Source organism: Schistocerca gregaria, chromosome 4, assembly GCF_023897955.1.
Source record: "Schistocerca gregaria isolate iqSchGreg1 chromosome 4, iqSchGreg1.2, whole genome shotgun sequence".
Lineage (NCBI taxonomy): Eukaryota > Metazoa > Arthropoda > Insecta > Orthoptera > Acrididae > Schistocerca > Schistocerca gregaria.
In genome coordinates, this window is record NC_064923.1 from 40,408,225 (window position 1) to 40,426,607 (window position 18,383).

Genomic DNA, 18,383 nt, shown 5'->3' on the forward strand with positions numbered 1-18,383 from the left:
AACCGCGTTTTCATTATTATTATTTCGGAAAGGAATATAAACATTTATATTTTCATACTTTTTATTACGTTACAAAATTTCTGAAAATAGTTTTACCAAAACTAGTGCGGAAAACTGACCAGCTGCCTGACTTTCGTGTTATACTCTTCCTTAGCATGTCTCTGGTTGTTAAATTCACGACACATGCATAAAAGCTGGTCTACTGCTCGGTCACCCTTTGCGCTTTCGGAAACAAAACTGGCGGCCGGTCTGAATAAGCGATAATACCTTCTGACTTTGGATTCCACCACAAAACACTGTCAGCTTTTCAACATGCTTGTAAAAGCACCTCTGTCGTTTATTTCATCTTCAGCAATGGCATTCTTCCGTAAATATCTCTCACGTTCTCGAGTCCGTCTTAGCTTGGATGAGTTTGATTTTTTCCCTTGGTGAGACGGTCGTTATCCATACGGAAGCTTTGTTGGTAGAAAAATGGCTCAAATGGTTCTAAGCACTATGGGACTTAACATCTGAGGTCATCAGTCCCCTAGACTTAGAACTGCTTAAACCTAACTAACCTAAGGACATCACACACATCCATGTCCGAGGCAGGATTCGAACCTGCGACCGTAGAGGCAGCGCGGTTCCGGACTGAAGCGCCTAGAACCGCTCAGCCACAGAGGCCGGCGTTTGTTGGTAAGACCGTTATCTTCTCTGGTAGTTTCTACTCGGGTGATCAGCAACATCCCAGTGAATTTCGTAACCATTGTCATCGACTGAAGATGGCGGCTGCGACAGTCTCTGAAACGTTGTGACAGGACGACGCCACCACTCGACTGATCAGCAGAGCAGATTTTACCACTGGAATACGCCGAGAGTGTCTGCGCCCACATTAATCTCCTCTCTTTCATTGTTGCTGGTGGTGATTCCATCTAACTGAATAAGTTTTTATTAGATCTCAGTGGAGTCTGTCCGTCAACTCATCTGTTGCCTACGATCTTTTGTTATCATTTAAGTAAATGAACGACTTATCCTTTTCGAAACAAGACACAGGTGTCCGATGTGTACAAATCTTGTGACCCAAAGACCAGTGCTGTATTGCGTTAGTTGAGCACTCATACTCAGAATATTTTTAGAAACGGTTTTTACTAACGGCAAGTCTAATTGCAAGATGGAGACAGCTGTTGTTTTTTGTTGCACTGCTTCACCTTAGCACGTTCACTTCTTCAACCTTGCAGTCGTTTCTTGTCCAGGTGTCATCCACTCCGGCGCACAGCGGACACTCGTCCTGCATTTCGTTTTCTCAAAGGGGATCCGTAGTCCATTTTTCCCCGCTGTTTATTTGAAACGGTTTGTCTTCATTATTGCTGAACTTATGCTGCTGGCCATGTCATCTGCGAATCCAGAATACTCACTTTTTTAGTATTATTAGAGACGTACAGGACTCTAGAGGTGCGTGTCAAGCTTGTACTCGAGACGAGACTTTTCTCGGGCGCAGCGTTTCTTTCTTTTCTCACCGTGCGATTTGTTCCTCTCTTCCGACGAAGTTGTTACAGTCTTGAGTTTCCTGACCTTTCTACTCACTTCCCACTTGATGTTCTCAATGTTTTCTGCGTTTCTGGTGCCCCTTTCCGATCCCTGGTCCAATGTTACCGATGTAGTAAGGGTTCCCGATTGTGGACAGTGCTGTAAAGTGTCAGTTTAACATACATGTAAGGCACGGCTTGTTGTAGATGTTTACAGTCCTCCAGAATGCTCTGTTCCTGTTTTGATTTGCCTGTTGGTGAGCTTCTTTCCCAACATAGTCGAATCTGTCAACTCTACTAACATCATCATTACTAATTCTCATTCTGGAATCATCATTATTGTCTTCCATTATATTATTATTAGGCAACGGCCTTGCCGCAATGGATACACCGGTTCACGTGAGATCACCGAAGTTAAGCGCTGTTGGGCGTGGTCGGCACTTGGACGGATCTTCCAGGCCGCCATGCGCTGTTAACTGACTAAAGGGTGTGCTTGGATTTAAGAGGGGGGGGGGGGGGCAGGTACCTAAACTTGAATGGTCAAGTAGATACAAGAAATAAACCAACTGTTCCTCCTATTACTCGAGAAGATCACCAAAATTTGGGTGGGAGAAATACCCGGAGTAAGTGCGAGAGCGAAAGGTAAGCAGATCAAGTGTAAGTACTTGACGGCTGGTCCCGGCGGAGGTTCGTTCCTCCCTCGGGCATGTGTGTGTGTGTGTTTGTCCTTGGGATAATTTGTAGTGGGTAAGCTTAGGGACTCATGACCATAGCAGTTAAGTCCCATAAGATTTCACGCCTTTTTTTTTTAAGCACTAGGCTCCTTCTGACGTCATGCCGGTGGCTCCCCGGACTCACGACTCAGCCGCCCGCGCCGCCGAGAACGTTCGCGAGCCCGCCATGAGCAGTGGATTCCAAATGTCTCGCGGAAAAACACGATGCCGGCCGCGGTGGCCGTGCGGTTCTAGGCGCTGCAGTCCGAAACCGCGGGACTGCTACGGTCGGAGGTTCGAATCCTGCCTCGGGCATGGATGTGTGTGATGTCCTTAGGTTAGTTAGGTTTAAGTAGTTCTAAGTTCTAGGGGACTGATGACCACATCAGTTAAGTCTCATAGTACTCAGAGCCATTTGAACCATTTGGAAAAACACGATACGTACACTCCGAGAGCCAAAAGCTGGCGTCGCTTGCAACCGAGTACGGCAGCATGACACAAGTGAAGCACTTCAAGTGTCCAGGTGAATTTACTGGAAACACTGGCAACGAAAGCGCAGTTAAAGAAAAACGTAAAGGAAATTGGCGTAAAGCCTACACAATTACCTGGAATATGTAGAACAAAACGAGTCATGCCCATCAAACCCAAAATTTATCACTACCAGACAGTCGTTCTTACGGAAGCACTCCACGTAACGAATACTTCATCATTAACTATCAAAGATAACGAGGAAACAGAACGACAGATATTGAGAAAAATAATTGCACCCGAAATGGAAGACGGTGTCTGGATACGTAACACCTCAGAAGAAGTGTATTCGCTAAATGAGCGGTTCACCTCATTTGGACAGAAATCAAGGATGAAATTATACGGTCGTATAGCACGAATGGAGGACTCTCGATTGAGCAGCAAAATCTTCCACATTATCGACAGTATCCGACAATCCAAAACACCTCGCCTGGTAGATAAGCAAAGTGATGTCACAGAAATCGGTATTGACCGACTGGCAGCTACACGCAGTACATACAGGCAAGCAGGAAAAACACGTAACTTCATACCTAAGAACCCGAATGGAAGGAATTTGGTTCTTAAAAACGCAAGAATGTAAGAAACAGGCACAAGGAAAGTGAAAGAATGAGGAAGTTTTCGGAAACTATGAAGAACAAGAAAGGCACTGCTGAGGAATGGTTTCACGTGTACCTCAGAGGACGAAACTTGGGAAAGAATACAAATAAAGTAGTTTTCTGCGTCAGTCACTTATTTATTTTGCCATTATGCGTTTCGACTGTTTACTTATGTACCTGGTGTTAGTGAGGAGCACACAAGCCTTTTCACAGCAACAGACAAAGGGCAACAAACCTTACGTCGCGTCTTTCGAGGGGCGGTATAGTCTGCATTGCTGCTACTTGCTGTACGCGCTCTCCACTGTGCGTTATGTTTACACTGTCACTTTGTCTGCTGTTGTAGAAAGGGGTCTGTGCGCTCTCTACTAACACCAGCTACACAACCAAACAATTCTCCACCTGAAGATGACGGTGTGAACCATCGAAACGTCCTCTGGCAAAATTAAAGAGTGACGCGTAATTTTTTTTTTTTTTTTTTTTTTTTTTTTTTTTTTTTTTTTTTTTTTTTCCAACAGTCGCAGCCCGCAAGATACCGTCCTTTATGGACGTAATATTCATTACAAGAAGATGTTTCGAGAGCCGTCCACACGTTAAGGTCTGACAGTGGACCACTCGGGTGAGAGATTAAGTGAGGCCTAACGTAACGTGCGTGAGAGAAGTTACCGCCGTGGCCGGTATACGGCAGGATAGCTTTTTGCGGGAAGACTCTGCCTGGAGAGCAAGTGGCCAGCGCGCCGGGAATGCGGTAGGTGGAGGGGGTCTGTGGCAGGGGAGGGGAGGGGTGGGGAAGGTAGGGGGGGCAGGCAGGCAGCGCTCGCCAGCCTGCAGCCAGTCGCCCCCGCGCCACCGCCGCAGGCAAAGCCGCGCCGCGCCGCCTCGTGACGTAGAGTCGAAGTCCAGCGAGCAGCCGCGCCCGCCCAGTCCGCCAGTGTCGGCTCGTCATGGGCCCGTGCCTCGCCGGCGCGCGTTCCCACTAGCCAGAGCAGCAAGTGTGAGGCAGTCCCGCTGCCAGTCAAGTGTCCGGCGCTCCCATCGCCCCGGCAGACACGAGCTCGCGTCCGCCGTTCTTCTCCCCAGACATCACCAGCGACAGTCGCAGAGCGTCGAGATGATGGCCGGAGGCATCGCCGTCGGCGACGGCTCTTGGAACCTGCGCGTCTGCGTCACCGACCTGAGCGTCGAGCGCACGCTGCGCGTCAAGGGCGACCTGCACGTCGGCGGCGTCATGCTGCGCCTCGTCGAGGACCTAGGTGAGCCGCGCACTCGCCTAGCCACCCCCCTGCCGCCTCTGCGCCTCTCTTCCCGCGGCCGTTCTGCGGCCACAGCGCGATATTCGACCCCCTGGAACGTCGGCTGTAGCGACGGTCTACCTGCAGCGTAGCCTGAGGTCTTGTTTACGCTGAAAGGTGATAGTTTTGGTCGCGAATTGGCGAAGCCCAGTGAGTGTCAGTGTCAAATAAAGGTTGTGCTAATTTTGCGCTCGCGTCATCTTTAAACGCACTTTGCTACATTTGCAACATATATCCTCACAAAAAATGAAATTCGAGATAAATGCAAAGAAGTGGACAACTGTCTGACGAGTATTCTGATGCGTATTATGCGCGTACATCGTGCAAAACTCACGTCGTAACTGTTAACCATCTTGCGATACGTGTATCCTGTGGGAGTAGTACGCTATACGGCCTCGTGGAAGGTATGTTCTCAGAATTTCAGCACTAAATCTCTGCGTGATGCCACTGAACTTCGCAGAGTATCTCGGGATCTCTCTCGTCCTTACTGTAAACAATCCCCTGAGCAAACGCGCCGCTCTCCATTGGATATCTCCCCCCCCCCCCATCCCTCTCTCTCTCTCTCTCTCTCTCTCTCTCTGTCTTTAATCGGACCTGATAACAGTTCCGAAATGATAAGCACTACTCAAGAATGGTCCAACGATTGTTTTGCAAGTCACTCCTGTCGGAAATCGATTAGACTTACTTAAGGTTCTTACAACGATTCTCAGTGCGGCACCTGGTTTTCGCGCAATTAGTTCCAAGGGTTCATTTCACGTTGCGTCGCTCCGGGCGGTTATTCGTAGACGTTTTCCTCTCCGGTGACTTCAACAGTGTAGTGGAACACCTGTGGAGCTCATCGCACACTGGTGCACGGGGCAAGAGCGCAATTGCCTGTACTCTGCTGCTTCTCTACGCAAAACATTACCGGGACTTACACTAGAACAACAGTAATGGAATGTAATCGAATCAAGTCAGGTAGTGCTGAAGGAATTACATTAAGAAATGAGATACTGAGAGTGGTCTAAGCCGGGTTTCACTATTTGAGCGGCGGAGTAACTCGCGACGGCAGAAGGGAGCAGGATATAAAATGCAGACTGGCAGTATGAATACACCAAGAAAAAGATTTCCGAAATACAGAAAATTATTAACATGTGATATACATTGAAGTGTTACGATATATTTCTGATAATGTTTGCCAGGATTGCAGTCTTCCGTGGAGCTGAGCCGTGGAAGATGAGCAGTATAGTCGAGAACCGATCAGAAGCTTCTCAATGGTGGCGATACAGAAGAATGCTGAACATGAGATACATGATCGAATAAGGGAAAAAAAGAAATTTGCCACCCAACTACACGAAGAGAAACACATCGATGAGCATACATTCTGAGCCATCAAGGAAGAGACAATTTGGAAACGGAGGGCGCAGTGTGTGTGGGCGGAGGAACTGCAGACGGACACGAGTGCTGGAATAGAGTGAGCGCGGTGAATGAGGCGTAGGTCGGCGATACTTCCTCAGGAGGCACACGGGCCTCGAGAGTGGTGCATGGAGTCAGCCTGCGGACTAGGAGGCATTTGGAAAACCGTACAGCGGATAGGAGTTAACGCATGTGTGCAGATTTACTACCTTCAGCAAATAACTGACAACTTGGACCGACCTCTCCGAAGCTCCCGTTCCGACTTCAGCATGTTGTCGGCTTCTTTTCCGGTTGATACTCGAGACAGCACTTGAGGTCCAAACGTTTTGTCACGGGGAGACTCAGTGATAAAAAACACAATTGGAGGTGACTACGTCACTATTACCTTGTGGCGACTTTATGAGAAAATAAAATTTTGTGCTCACGTTACACTAGATGGCTACAAAGCAAGAGTGCAAGAAACGCGACAATTATAAATCAGTCCCCGCCGTTCCGCGAAGCAACTCTGTGGAAATAAGACTGACTTGCCGACTCACTGTTTGTGCCTCTCTACCTGTAACGAAGCCTCACTTTTTGCTCGATGACGCTAGGGGCTGTCACCGACAGTCTCGTACCGGGCAGATCCGCCGCAGAAAGTACCATCGACATAAAAGGCTCCCGAGTGTTCACTAACGTTGCGAAATACTGCGATTCTCCGCGTATGGTCGGCAGGCGGGGCACAGCACTCGAGCTTGCGTAACGCAGTGTGAAGTAGGCCACATTTAACAGCTGCGATTCGCGTCCGGTAAAGCAGAACAGTGAATAAATTTGTACCTACATTTAATTTTTCGAAGTCCGTGGTGTTGTAATATTGTGAATCTGTCTTCTTGTCAGATGGGTTATGCCACCTGAAGACAGTGCCGTGCAGATTTAAGGACACGGCTGTGACTTGGAAGGCGTCGGTTAAACCGTTCCTCTTCTCCTGTAGTACTTGCTGTACCCTCCTACAGTCACACGACGGCGACACTTTTCGTGTACACTGGCCCGTTGTCAGCAAACAGTCGCAGGTTAGCACTGCCCATCTGCCAGACTGTTCGCGTATGGTTGCGTAGAAAACGAGAGTGGCCATTCCACATTGCCCTGGGGCACTCCTGACGACGCCTCAGTCTCCGACAAATACTCGCCGTCGAAGACAGCGTACTGTGTTCTGCTGCTTAACAAGTCTTCCAGCCACGACATACCTGCGGCCAGATTCGTATGTTCGGACCTTCGTTAACAGTCTGCAGTGTGGCGTAAATAATAAATTCGCGTGGCACAGTGGCCAGGTGAGAGCCTTTCTACCGCACGCCATTTAGGCGAGTTCCGTGTCCTTAATCTTGCTCAGTTGTCCGACAGGGGAAGGGGCCCTGCAGCCTGACGAGGAACCCGAACCATGTGTCGTTTGTGGCGGGTCCTCACATAGTGCAGAGGCGAATGCTAGACGCTAAAGGCAGACTGAAAAAAGTGACCGATTCGACCGGCATTCGATCCCGCGGGCTTTCGGTTGCCGAAGACGCGCCGCCCCGACAGAGAAGCAGTCTGTAGCTGGACGCTGAAGTGTTGGGCTGCAACTGCCGGCTGCAGATCAGAAGCGTCAGACAGCGTCGTCCACACTCCAGCTCCGAGGGGTTCCACTGCCACCACCTCTCCCCCCTCCCCGCCGCCGCCCCCTCTGCGTTCAAGGTCGTGATGTGGCCAAGGTCACCTGTCCCAGCGTGGGGCGTCCGTCCGTCTTTCGCTTATACCTGCCGCGCAGCAGCCGTGCCCGGCAGCTGGTTGTTTCTTGCGCAGGGCTGTACCGCAGCAGTCAGCAGTGGCCTACCCCTGACCGACCTTGGCTGCACCTTGTGACGTCACGGCGCTCTGCTGATAGCCTCCCACTCGTCCCGACGGCAGCTTCGCAAGGTGGCAGTCGCCTTTACTGGCGCTGACACAAAGTTCGGTTGAATATTCCAACAACTTACGTGTCCGGTTCTGAATTATGCGATATATTCCTCCTTTTTTTTTTTCTTTTTCGCACCGGGTAACGCACCAACTTCAGTGCCCCCTCATTTGTTTCTTGTTGCTTTTCATTTTTCTAGTATTTCTCCACCTTCTCCCCTTTTGTCGTTTTCTTTCTTCTGTCCATGATGTTTCAGATTTTCTGCCTCAGTATCCTTCCAAATTTAGTATCTTAGTCTTTCTGTTATTTCCTATTCTTTGCGGTATTTCGTATTTTATTTCTGTAATCCATCCTATTGTCGATTTCTTTTTCCAGAAATAAAGGAAATTAATCACGTTTAATCCATTGCATAGAGGCGCCCAAAGAAGATTAACCTCCGCTTTGACATTAATTCCAATATTTACTCGGTGTTTCCAGACATCTCCTCTTACTTCTCATTTCCCAACCACCTCTAGTTCAAATGGCACTCGTTATTTTTCTAATCATCCGTCTTTCAGGCTCCTCTATTCTGTCCATCTTGTAGGCCTACTTCATCGATAAACATTCACATGCATATAAACACTCAGGTCTTATCACTCTGATAGACTATTTCAGATTTGTTTTATAGATATTTTTTGTCAAACGAGATACTCTTTCCATTTTGTTAACTCTTACATCTATTGCAAGTTCTTTTTAGTCTATTCTGCGCTAAATTTTCTCCAAGACATTTCACTTTAGTAACTTGCTCTCTTTAATCTCTTGATACTGCTATGTATTTTGGTCATTTTGTATATTAGTCACGAATTTTATTTTTAAGATAAAATATCGAGAGCAGTTTCATAAGCTGTTTTTTCGAAAATAGTTACCTGATTTTTTAAGAGTACTGCAAAATCGTCTGAAAAAGCCGTTCAATTTGCCATAATTCCATTTGTTTCCCTTCCCAGAATTTTTGTATCAGTTTTCTAATTTTTTGGCTACAAATTCCACATCCTTACAATTTCTCCTAAAACAGATAAACAGTAAAAACGTCCCCTTGTCTAACACCAGTTTATATATCAAATGGCGGAGGCACTTATGCTATAAATTTAACTTTCCATATCGCATTTGTTAAAGTTTTACGAATTATGTTTACATATTTTGATTTAACATCAAATTTTCTAATGATGTATTCCATTGTTCCTGTGTCAACCACATCGAATGCTTTCTTGAAATCAATAAATTTGGTAGTTCAACATTCTGTGGCGAATTTTAAGTTAAAAATCTGTTCTGTACAAAATCTTCCCAATCGAAAACTAACCTGATATTCTCCCATTTGTGTGCCTAAACTATCTTCACCCCCGTCCAGAAGAATTTTTCATAACGCTTTGTATGCCACTGGCAGAAGTGACGCTTCTCTCCAGCTGTAGAAATTTGTCTCCCTTTGTATGCAGTTGGTGGAGAAATGCTATTTTCCACTCTGCTGGGATCTTTACTGTCTCTCAGGTCCTCACAAAATAGTTCACTAGTTCTGCTGTGCGGAGTCTTCTTCATTTGCTTTGCTGTTTTTAGTGTTATCTGCATAAATATAGCTCTTTTGGTGGGAAACATTCCTCACCGTGTTTTGGTATTACTATCAATCTGATTCCTACACCTATACAATAATTTGTTGTTAATCTGCATTACGTATTTTTTGTATGTGTTCCACACGATAAATAAAACGAATACATCCGCGATTTCTGGTGTCACTCCACTCAGTTAGTTGCAGCCGCTTCCGGACGATAACTTAATCTACTACCGCAAAATGTCTGTATGCTCACACGGTAAGGCTACTATCATCTTGCAAAGTAAATGACAATGTGTGCTTTGACAAGTTATCAGCTACTCATTTCATCTCGAACTGTTCCATTGTGCCGTGTTTGTATAAACACGCCAATATGGAGGGAGTGCGGCTACGCCTTGAATCAAAACACTTTTGTTTTAACTATTTTCTCCACTAAACTAGTTTCAGCGACAAAATCACCATCATCATTGGCTTATCTTTATTCTAAAACATGGGAAATTTGCATACTTAAGAACATTAAAACATTATATGATGTGTACTGTTTGGTTCCAGATATAGTATTCTGTGAAGATAATTTTTTTAAATATTTTACCTTGTTTCTACTGGAAAGTCATCGGTTATAACAAATCCAATTTTTTTATAATGAAATAGTCTTAGCAGCGAAAGATGTTTATTTATTTACTGGTGACGGATTTCGACCACTGTTGTGTTCATTATCGTGGTTGCATGCCTCCTACAGTGGCGTCTGCGCCTCGCCAGCTTCATCAGACTGCCATGGAGTAAGCGGTCTGGTAACGACCAGAACAGGGGTCGAAACCGGTCACCGGTAAATAACTAAACATCTTTATGCGGATGGGGCTGTTTTATTAAGCAAAACAAAATTAACAGTTGTATAATATATTATCTACTTTAAGTCGCAGCATGGTTTCTACGTTTGTTGCCGTTATTTCCGGCATATTATCTATGTTCCTGTTGCCGTTTCTTCGGCGTACAGCATCTCATCAGCAATTGCATGAGTGGCTATCACAAACAATTATAAAAAAAGTGAATTTGTATAAGACAGCGTTATACTATACGGAATTGCGGTAGTGTTGTAGATACACTTTTCGTGAGCACTAGGTTGGTTCGTAATTTGTCATGTACTCACGTTCGTTGATCGACTTGCAGTTGCTTTTAAACAAAGAGAAACGTAACTTCTACGGCTTGGTTGTAGTTCAAAACATTACGCCGTGTTGTTGTTGCGTGTGTCGCGAGAATTATCGCATGTTGCGAGAAGGTTTTGAAAATTGTACCGGGAGTTCTGACGACATCTGCTATTCTGCTCCTTATTTATACCCCAGTGAGTGATAGGAGAGTGATCATACAGGAGTGTGTGCGTGTTTTGTTCCTGTTCTGTGCTCTATGTCAGTTCTGTTAAGGCCCCCGTAAACGATCTAACGTTTTGTCACACTAAACTATACTTGCCAAATATTTAATCGTGTACGGTGCTGTTTGACGTGTTTGTCGAGCATAGATCGTGTCTGACGTGTTTGCAAGAAATTTTGATTGACGGTAAATTTACAAGATGACGGACGTTGTTCGTGTCGATGTTTCGCCGCCTGTGTAGAGTGAAAAACTGTTTTATCACAATTTATCTCACTTAATAGTGTGTTTCTACAACAAGGATAAAAACAACAGCGCTGACAATTACCAGAATAGTAGATGTATCACACTTTTTTCCAAAAGGAACAGGTCATGAACAAAATAATTTATGCAAGACATGAAATAAAAGAAATCGAAGTTCTCAGGTTCTTTCACAAATGATGTGAGCTATATATTCCCACCATGCAGTATTTCAATGAACTGTCATTATGTGACCAAGAATAAGAAAATAAAATTACCCAAAGTTGTGTCTCTTTTTTCTTTTTTTTTTCAATGTAAGGGCGAAGTAACTCTAATCAAGTTACAAACAAACGTTTCACTGTCCATCTGCAGGAAGTTGATGTCATGACTAGATTCTGAGTGTAACATCATTAACAGATTTTCATCTGCATATCCTCCCATTTCAGACATTTCCCTGGCCTGGCTTCCTCTTTTGTTATTTTTGTTCTTCTTTATACGCAGTGCCAGAGTCAAAGTTAGAAATAGTTTATGTGCTTTTGTAGCCATTCGTGCCAAAGAACATCATACACGAAAAGCGTCTGCTTCAAAAGTAAGGTTAAACTGATAAGCTTTCTAGGTGGCATACGTGTATGGCTTGTTTGACCCATCCGCAGCCAATTTGACAGAGAAGTTTCCTCTTTTACGAGAGCCTTAAAAATTTTTCAAAGATTTCATTGCCCATTCGAAGAAAGTTGATGTAATCAACGGGTTCTGAGAGCAACATTTCGTTTAGCAGGTTTGCATGACTACAACTCTCTCTCTCGTTTTAAGCCATTCCCTGGATGTGTCTCGTTTTCTTGTTCTTCGTCCCCAAACACAGTGCCAAGACTGGTTTATCTGCATTTGTGGCCATTTCACTGCTGCTAAAATACTCATGAACACGAACAGCGTCTTCTCCAAAGTGAGGTTCAACTGACAAACGTCGTTTGTACTTGTACGTCTAGACAAGGGTGCGCTTGACATACGAGTTTGCTCGTTTACGAGGGCGTTTAGAGCTGTAAAGAGCGTGCTGATGCAAAGTGCTGTGTTTTCATTTATTACGTTTATGCCTTCCGCTCTAGCCTTTTGTGTGTAATAATTTCCCTCTATTGTTAGTTTTCGGTATAAATTACTGTTATGTTTCAGGATGTCTAGACCAGTTTCACTATTAGTGGTGTGGTGGTTTCTATTTAGTAAGTGATCTACGAAAGTTAAATGTGTGCTGCAAGTCTTCAGATCTCTCATGTGTTCTGTGTGCATTGTTCGGAAGTTTATGCTTGTTTTTTTTCTGTGTGTTGGGCATGACAGGAGTTACACGTGAGGTGGTATATTCTTGCATTCCTGAACTTGCCTGAGATTCTTTTGTCTCATCGTGGCCTCTGTTGAACTGTGTCGTTTGTTGTGAATGTTACTGGGATTCTTTACTTTATCACTATGTTTTCAATTGTATGTGCTATTTCATTATTGTACGACAGTGTGTACACACTGTTTCTTTTTTTAGACGAGGTGTGATTTGCTGTGTTGCCTGTGTATTCTGCCTCTGTGTTTTAGGCCCTTTGGTTGTGCTCTCGAGCAGGTGGTCTCTATCATTAACGTTCACTTTTTCCTTGCTGTTGAGCTTGTTTATCGTCTCTGTTCCGTGTTCATTTGCAACAGCACTTTGTTTGAGAATATTTAATTCGTGTGCGTAGTTTTCTAGTTTAAGATATATTCTGTTTATCCTGTGAAGCATGTCTATGAAACTGGAATGTTTATGAGCTCCTGAGTTGTTGAAAGAGGTATGGATAACAGTGTTTGTGGATGTGGGTTTTCTGTAGCTGGAAAATTCATTTTGGTTATTGTGCCTTTTAATTGTAATATCCACAAATTTAATTTCTTTTCTTCTTCAGCTTCCACTGCGAAGCAGATTTGTGGGTGTACGGTGTTGATATTATTGTATAGCTCGTCGATGCTATTTTGTGTTTCATCCATAAGACGGACAATGTCATCCAGATATCGGGATCAGTGTATTATTTTTGTACTCTTCTCGTTTTACAGTGTTGTTGAATATTTACGTTTTCTGCATGGTCCAAGACAATGTAGGTTATGGGTGACTCTCTATTGTTGCAAATAGAAGCTGTTGTTCAAAATTAAGTAATTATGTTCTGTGATTAGGCCAAGGATGAATGAGATTTCATTTATTTATAGGTCTAGGAATTTCTTGGTTTTTAGCTGCAGTTCTGTACTGTTTATAGTGTCTTCTGTAAGCGCAGATGTGAACATGGGTGTAATGTCAAAAGATATCAATTTTCCTGTTAAGAGAATGTTGATTTTCTTAATTTATGTTATTATGTCTCCTGTGTTTTGCATTTCACATTGGAAATTCTAAATTTATTAGGTGCGACAGGCTAGAGCTGAGGGCAAAACCTTAATAAATAAAAACGCAACGTGTCCAACACACTCTTAAGGCTCTAAGAGAACTGACACTGAGGCGCAGAACAGGAACGAAACACACACAAATGTAATCACTCCGCCATCACTCGCAGAGATATAAATAGCAACAGAACTCGTCAGAAATCCAGCTACAATTTTCAAAACGTTCTGACAATATGCGATCATTCTCGCGACACACTCAACAACAAGATGTAACGTTTCGAACCGAGGTGCAAAAGCTATGTTTGTCTTTGTTGGCAAGCAACTGCAAACTGACCAACGAACGTGAGTACGTGATAGATTACGTAACAACCTAGTACACCCCAAAAATGTATCCACAAAACTAGCGCAGTTTCAAATAGTACACCCGCTGACGTATAAGAGTTATCTTTCTCATATTTGTTAATAACAGCCATTGATACAGTTGCAGATGACATGCTTTATAGCAAAGACAAGGCAACAAAATATAGAAAATTGACGGAAATAACGGCAACGAATGTAGAAACCGTGCTGTGACTTGAAGTAAATAAGGGATTATGAAACTATTCCCAGAATACAACATTTGGAACCAAAAAGTACACATATAATGACGTTTATAACGATACTAACTTTGCACTTTTCTGAGTAACGAAAACGATGGTGGAAATTTTGTCGCTGAAACTATTTTTAAAAAGAAAACAATTAAAACGAGAGTTTTTCCATCCAGGCGAACCCAACGACAAGCCGACAAGAGTCCTTCCATTGGTCGGGCACCAGCCGTTCTGCTATTGTCAACCACGAACCAGGTGTGCAGTACTACACTCCGGAAAATTGAAATAAGAACACCGTGAATTCATTGTCCCAGGAAGGGGAAACTTTATTGACACATTCCTGGGGTCAGATACATCACATGATCACACTGACAGAACCACAGGCACATAGACACAGGCAACAGAGCATGCACAATGTCGGCACTAGTACAGTGTATATCCACCTTTCGCAGCAATGCAGGGTGCTATTCTCCCATGGAGACGATCGTAGAGATGCTGGATGTAGTCCTGTGGAACGGCTTGCCATGCCATTTCCACCTGGCGCCTCAGTTGGACCAGCGTTCGTGCTGGACGTGCAGACCGCGTGAGACGACGCTTCATCCACTCCCAAACATGCTCAATGGGGGACAGATCCGGAGATCTTGCTGGCCAGGGTAGTTGACTTACACCTTCTAGAGCACGTTGGGTGGCACGGGATACATGCGGACGTGCATTGTCCTGTTGGAACAGCAAGTTCCCTTGCCGGTCTAGGAATGGTAGAACAGTGGGTTCGATGACGGTTTGGATGTACCGTGCACTATTCAGTGTTCCCTCGACGATCACCAGAGGTGTACGGCCAGTGTAGGAGATCGCTCACCACACCATGATGCCGGGTGTTGGCCCTGTGTGCCTCGGTCGTATGCAGTCCTGATTGTGGCGCTCACCTGCACGGCGCCAAACACGCATACGACCATCATTGGCACCAAGGCAGAAGCGACTCTCATCGCTGAAGACGACACGTCTCCATTCGTCCCTCCATTCACGCCTGTCGCGACACCACTGGAGGCGGGCTGCACGATGTTGGGGCGTGAGTGGAAGACGGCCTAACGGTGTGCGGGACCGTAGCCCAGCTTCATGGAGACGGTTGCGAATGGTCCTCGCCGATACCCCAGGAGCAACAGTGTCCCTAATTTGCTGGGAAGTGGCGGTGCGGTCCCCTACGGCACTGCGTAGGATCCTACGGTCTTGGCGTGCATCCGTGCGTCGCTGCGGTCCGGTCCCAGGTCGACGGGCACGTGCACCTTCCGCCGACCACTGGCGACAACATCGATGTACTGTGGAGACCTCACGCCCCACGTGTTGAGCAATTCGGCGGTACGTCCACCCGGCCTCCCGCATGCCCACTATACGCCCTCGCTCAAAGTCCGTCAACTGCACATACGGTTCACGTCCACGCTGTCGCGGCATGCTACCAGTGTTAAAGACTGCGATGGAGCTCCGTATGCCACGGCAAACTGGCTGACACTGACGGCGGCGGTGCACAAATGCTGCGCAGCTAGCGCCATTCGACGGCCAACACCGCGGTTCCTGGTGTGTCCGCTGTGCCGTGCATGTGATCATTGCTTGTACAGCCCTCTCGCAGTGTCCGGAGCAAGTATGGTGGGTCTGACACACCGGTGTCAATGTGTTCTTTTTTCCATTTCCAGGAGTGTATAATGTGCTCCGATCTGTTATGGAGCTTCCCCTGTTGGTCTTTATCACTCAGCCGGTCGGTTGGTTGTTTAGTTACTTACATGTGTGGTGGATCGGCTAGCACGACACGCCATAATGGCGTAGGAAGAGTCAATTTACGGAATATTAACTCAGTTTGTACCTAAACATGGGTGTATGCTGGTCAGTTATATATCAGTTCACATCAGAGAAAGCGATACATGTAAGCACCTAACACTGTTGCTGACACCGATACGCTGGTTATCTTTCTGGATAACAGAGGCGGGGGATATCGGAAACTAATGCAACTTGGTGTATAAGGTTTCGGGATGATATTGCTGTAAGATTTTTTTTCTGATCGCTGTGAGAGGTGTAAGATTCCATTGTGCTACTAAATATTTCTAACTACGGAAGCATACACAGCGGACACGCTGTAGAACCTTACGAATATGAGCAGTCGTCCATTTATTGTGCAGAAACTTAAACTGTTAATCAGCCATACGTTTACAAACTTGTATTTCACTCTTGTCTAATAATTTTTGGTGTTTTGACTGAGCAGTTCTAATGAAGGGTGCTGTAGTAACATACCTCGTATACAGTTGGGTTGGGTTCTTTGGGGAAGAGACCAAACAGCGAGGTCATCGGTCTCATCGGGTTACGGAAGGACGGGGGAGGAAGTCGGCTGTGCCCTTTCAAAGGAACCGTGCCGGCATTTGCCTGGAGTGATTTAAGGAAATTACGGATAACCTAAATCAGGATGGTCGGACGTGGGATTGAACCGTTGTCCTCTCGAATGCGAGTCCAGTGTGCTAACCACTGCGCTACCTCGCTCGGTTCGTTCAGAGTATTTCGAAATGAAGTTAAGCAATCGCAACTTGCTTTCAGCCGTATTTGCGAGCCAGATGTTTTGTTTTCCTTGACGTTGTTTCCAGCTCTATCTCTGTTTGCGACTAGTTGACCCTTCACACATGTCAGTTAACATGAAACACATGGCAGCTTCCACAGCTCTGTAGCGGGAAAGTGCAGTCACATGTAGGCTGAGTTATTAGATGATTAATTCGTGTTTCCGAAAACATACTTTTCAGCGACACGGCATCATAAGACGAGAACAAGCTAACTGATGTTGGTGGTCACGCGTATACTCCTCAGCAAATTTATTGTTTCCGTTCGCATAAGGTTAATGTATACGGCTGCAGTTTCTGAGCAATTTGTTCATGAAGCTTCTCTGATGATATGTTTGCAGCAGTCATCATACAAGAAGCCAGTATTTGTGTGTGTCTTTTTTTTTTTTTTTAACGTTTCATTTTACGTCATTTCCGCCAAGTTCTCCCGTCACTGCTTGTTAATGTATAAGCAGTATAAGAAACAGAGGGCATATCTCACGCTCGCGGGTGACGTAGGATTCGTTTGAAACCGCGCATACGTCAGTGAACCTTGGTCCTGGTTGTCAGATATCTGAGCGCATATTTACTGTGCGTTAACGTTTAGGCTGATGCCTTTGCGCTCCTGAATTTCAGGGGGCATGTTGGACAACACACATAATGCACGATAAGCACCCAGAAGTGACTATATATTTAACAAAGAAATGGAATAGTGCTTTTATGTCGTGTTTTGGAAAAGTTCGTGCAAATTAGATTTCCAACTCGTACAGTAACGTAAGAGTAAATGAAAGTAGAGAACCATACGCACAATTGTTTCCTTCCTGTTTTCCTACGATTCTCGCTTCAGGAAGTCCGCATCGTAAGGATCAGTAGTAGCTGGACAATAGCCTCCCTCTCCCACCTGATAAATGTCCTTGTGGAACCGCTCTCCATGTTCGTCTCTAACTGTGCCACATTTACCCCGGAAGAAGTTCTCTGTTATCTGGTTACCTAAAACTTTCGTGCAGACACTTGCGAAAGAGAGCGATGCCGTTTTTTCGGCACCAGTTAACAAACCGAGGAAATGTTCCTCAGTTATCAATTCCCTAATTTGCGGTCCTACAAATGTTCCTTCCATTATTTTTGTTTCGCTGACCCTCGGAAACTTCTCTCATAAATACACGAATGCACATGAATTTTGCTCCATGGCATTGACAAACATTTTTATGACACTCAGTTTAATATGCAGCGGAGAAAGATACACATTTTTGGGGTCAACAAGAGGAGCGTTGACCACACTCGCCACATTCTTCATCTCGAGGTGTATACAAACGCCATTTGTATTTCTCATATTTGATAAATGTGAGTAGCAGTTTAGAGTTCTCATATCTGACCTTCAGATTAACTTCGTGAGCACACGAAACAGAAGGAAATTCGTTCCCTTTGTGGAAAAGTACTGCTTTCAGATTAACTCTGATGGAAGCTTTGAAGACGCGCCACTTCTTTATACTGAAATTGCCAATAGTCTCCATGATGGACCGGTGAAATTAGAAACGGCCATATCAGCTTCGTGCGAGATATATTCAGAAAGAACAGAATGGCGGTCGCGACAGACACCCACTTTCGTATCGTGAAATAGACCAGTGGCTCGTGCTACCGCATAGTGACGTCACGTCCACGTCATCGCTGCTGCACTTCGCGCCTGGCTGCGATGGCAAGTCAGCGCAGGTCAGCTGTTTGCTTCCGCTAAACTTTTGCGTCACTACG

The 18,383-nt window shown here is 45.3% G+C and overlaps 1 protein-coding gene across 1 annotated transcript in view; it reads left to right on the plus strand.

Moving 5' to 3' along the window:
• Positions 1–4,176: 4,176 nt before the first annotated feature.
• LOC126267336 (unc-112-related protein-like) overlaps positions 4,177–18,383 on the plus strand; it is a 617,319-nt gene continuing 603,112 nt past the window's right edge. Inside the window, exon 1 of the mRNA XM_049972442.1 lies at positions 4,177–4,592. Coding sequence (XP_049828399.1) covers positions 4,451–4,592 — 142 coding nt within the window. The 5' untranslated portion in view covers positions 4,177–4,450. The remainder of the gene's footprint in view (positions 4,593–18,383) is intronic.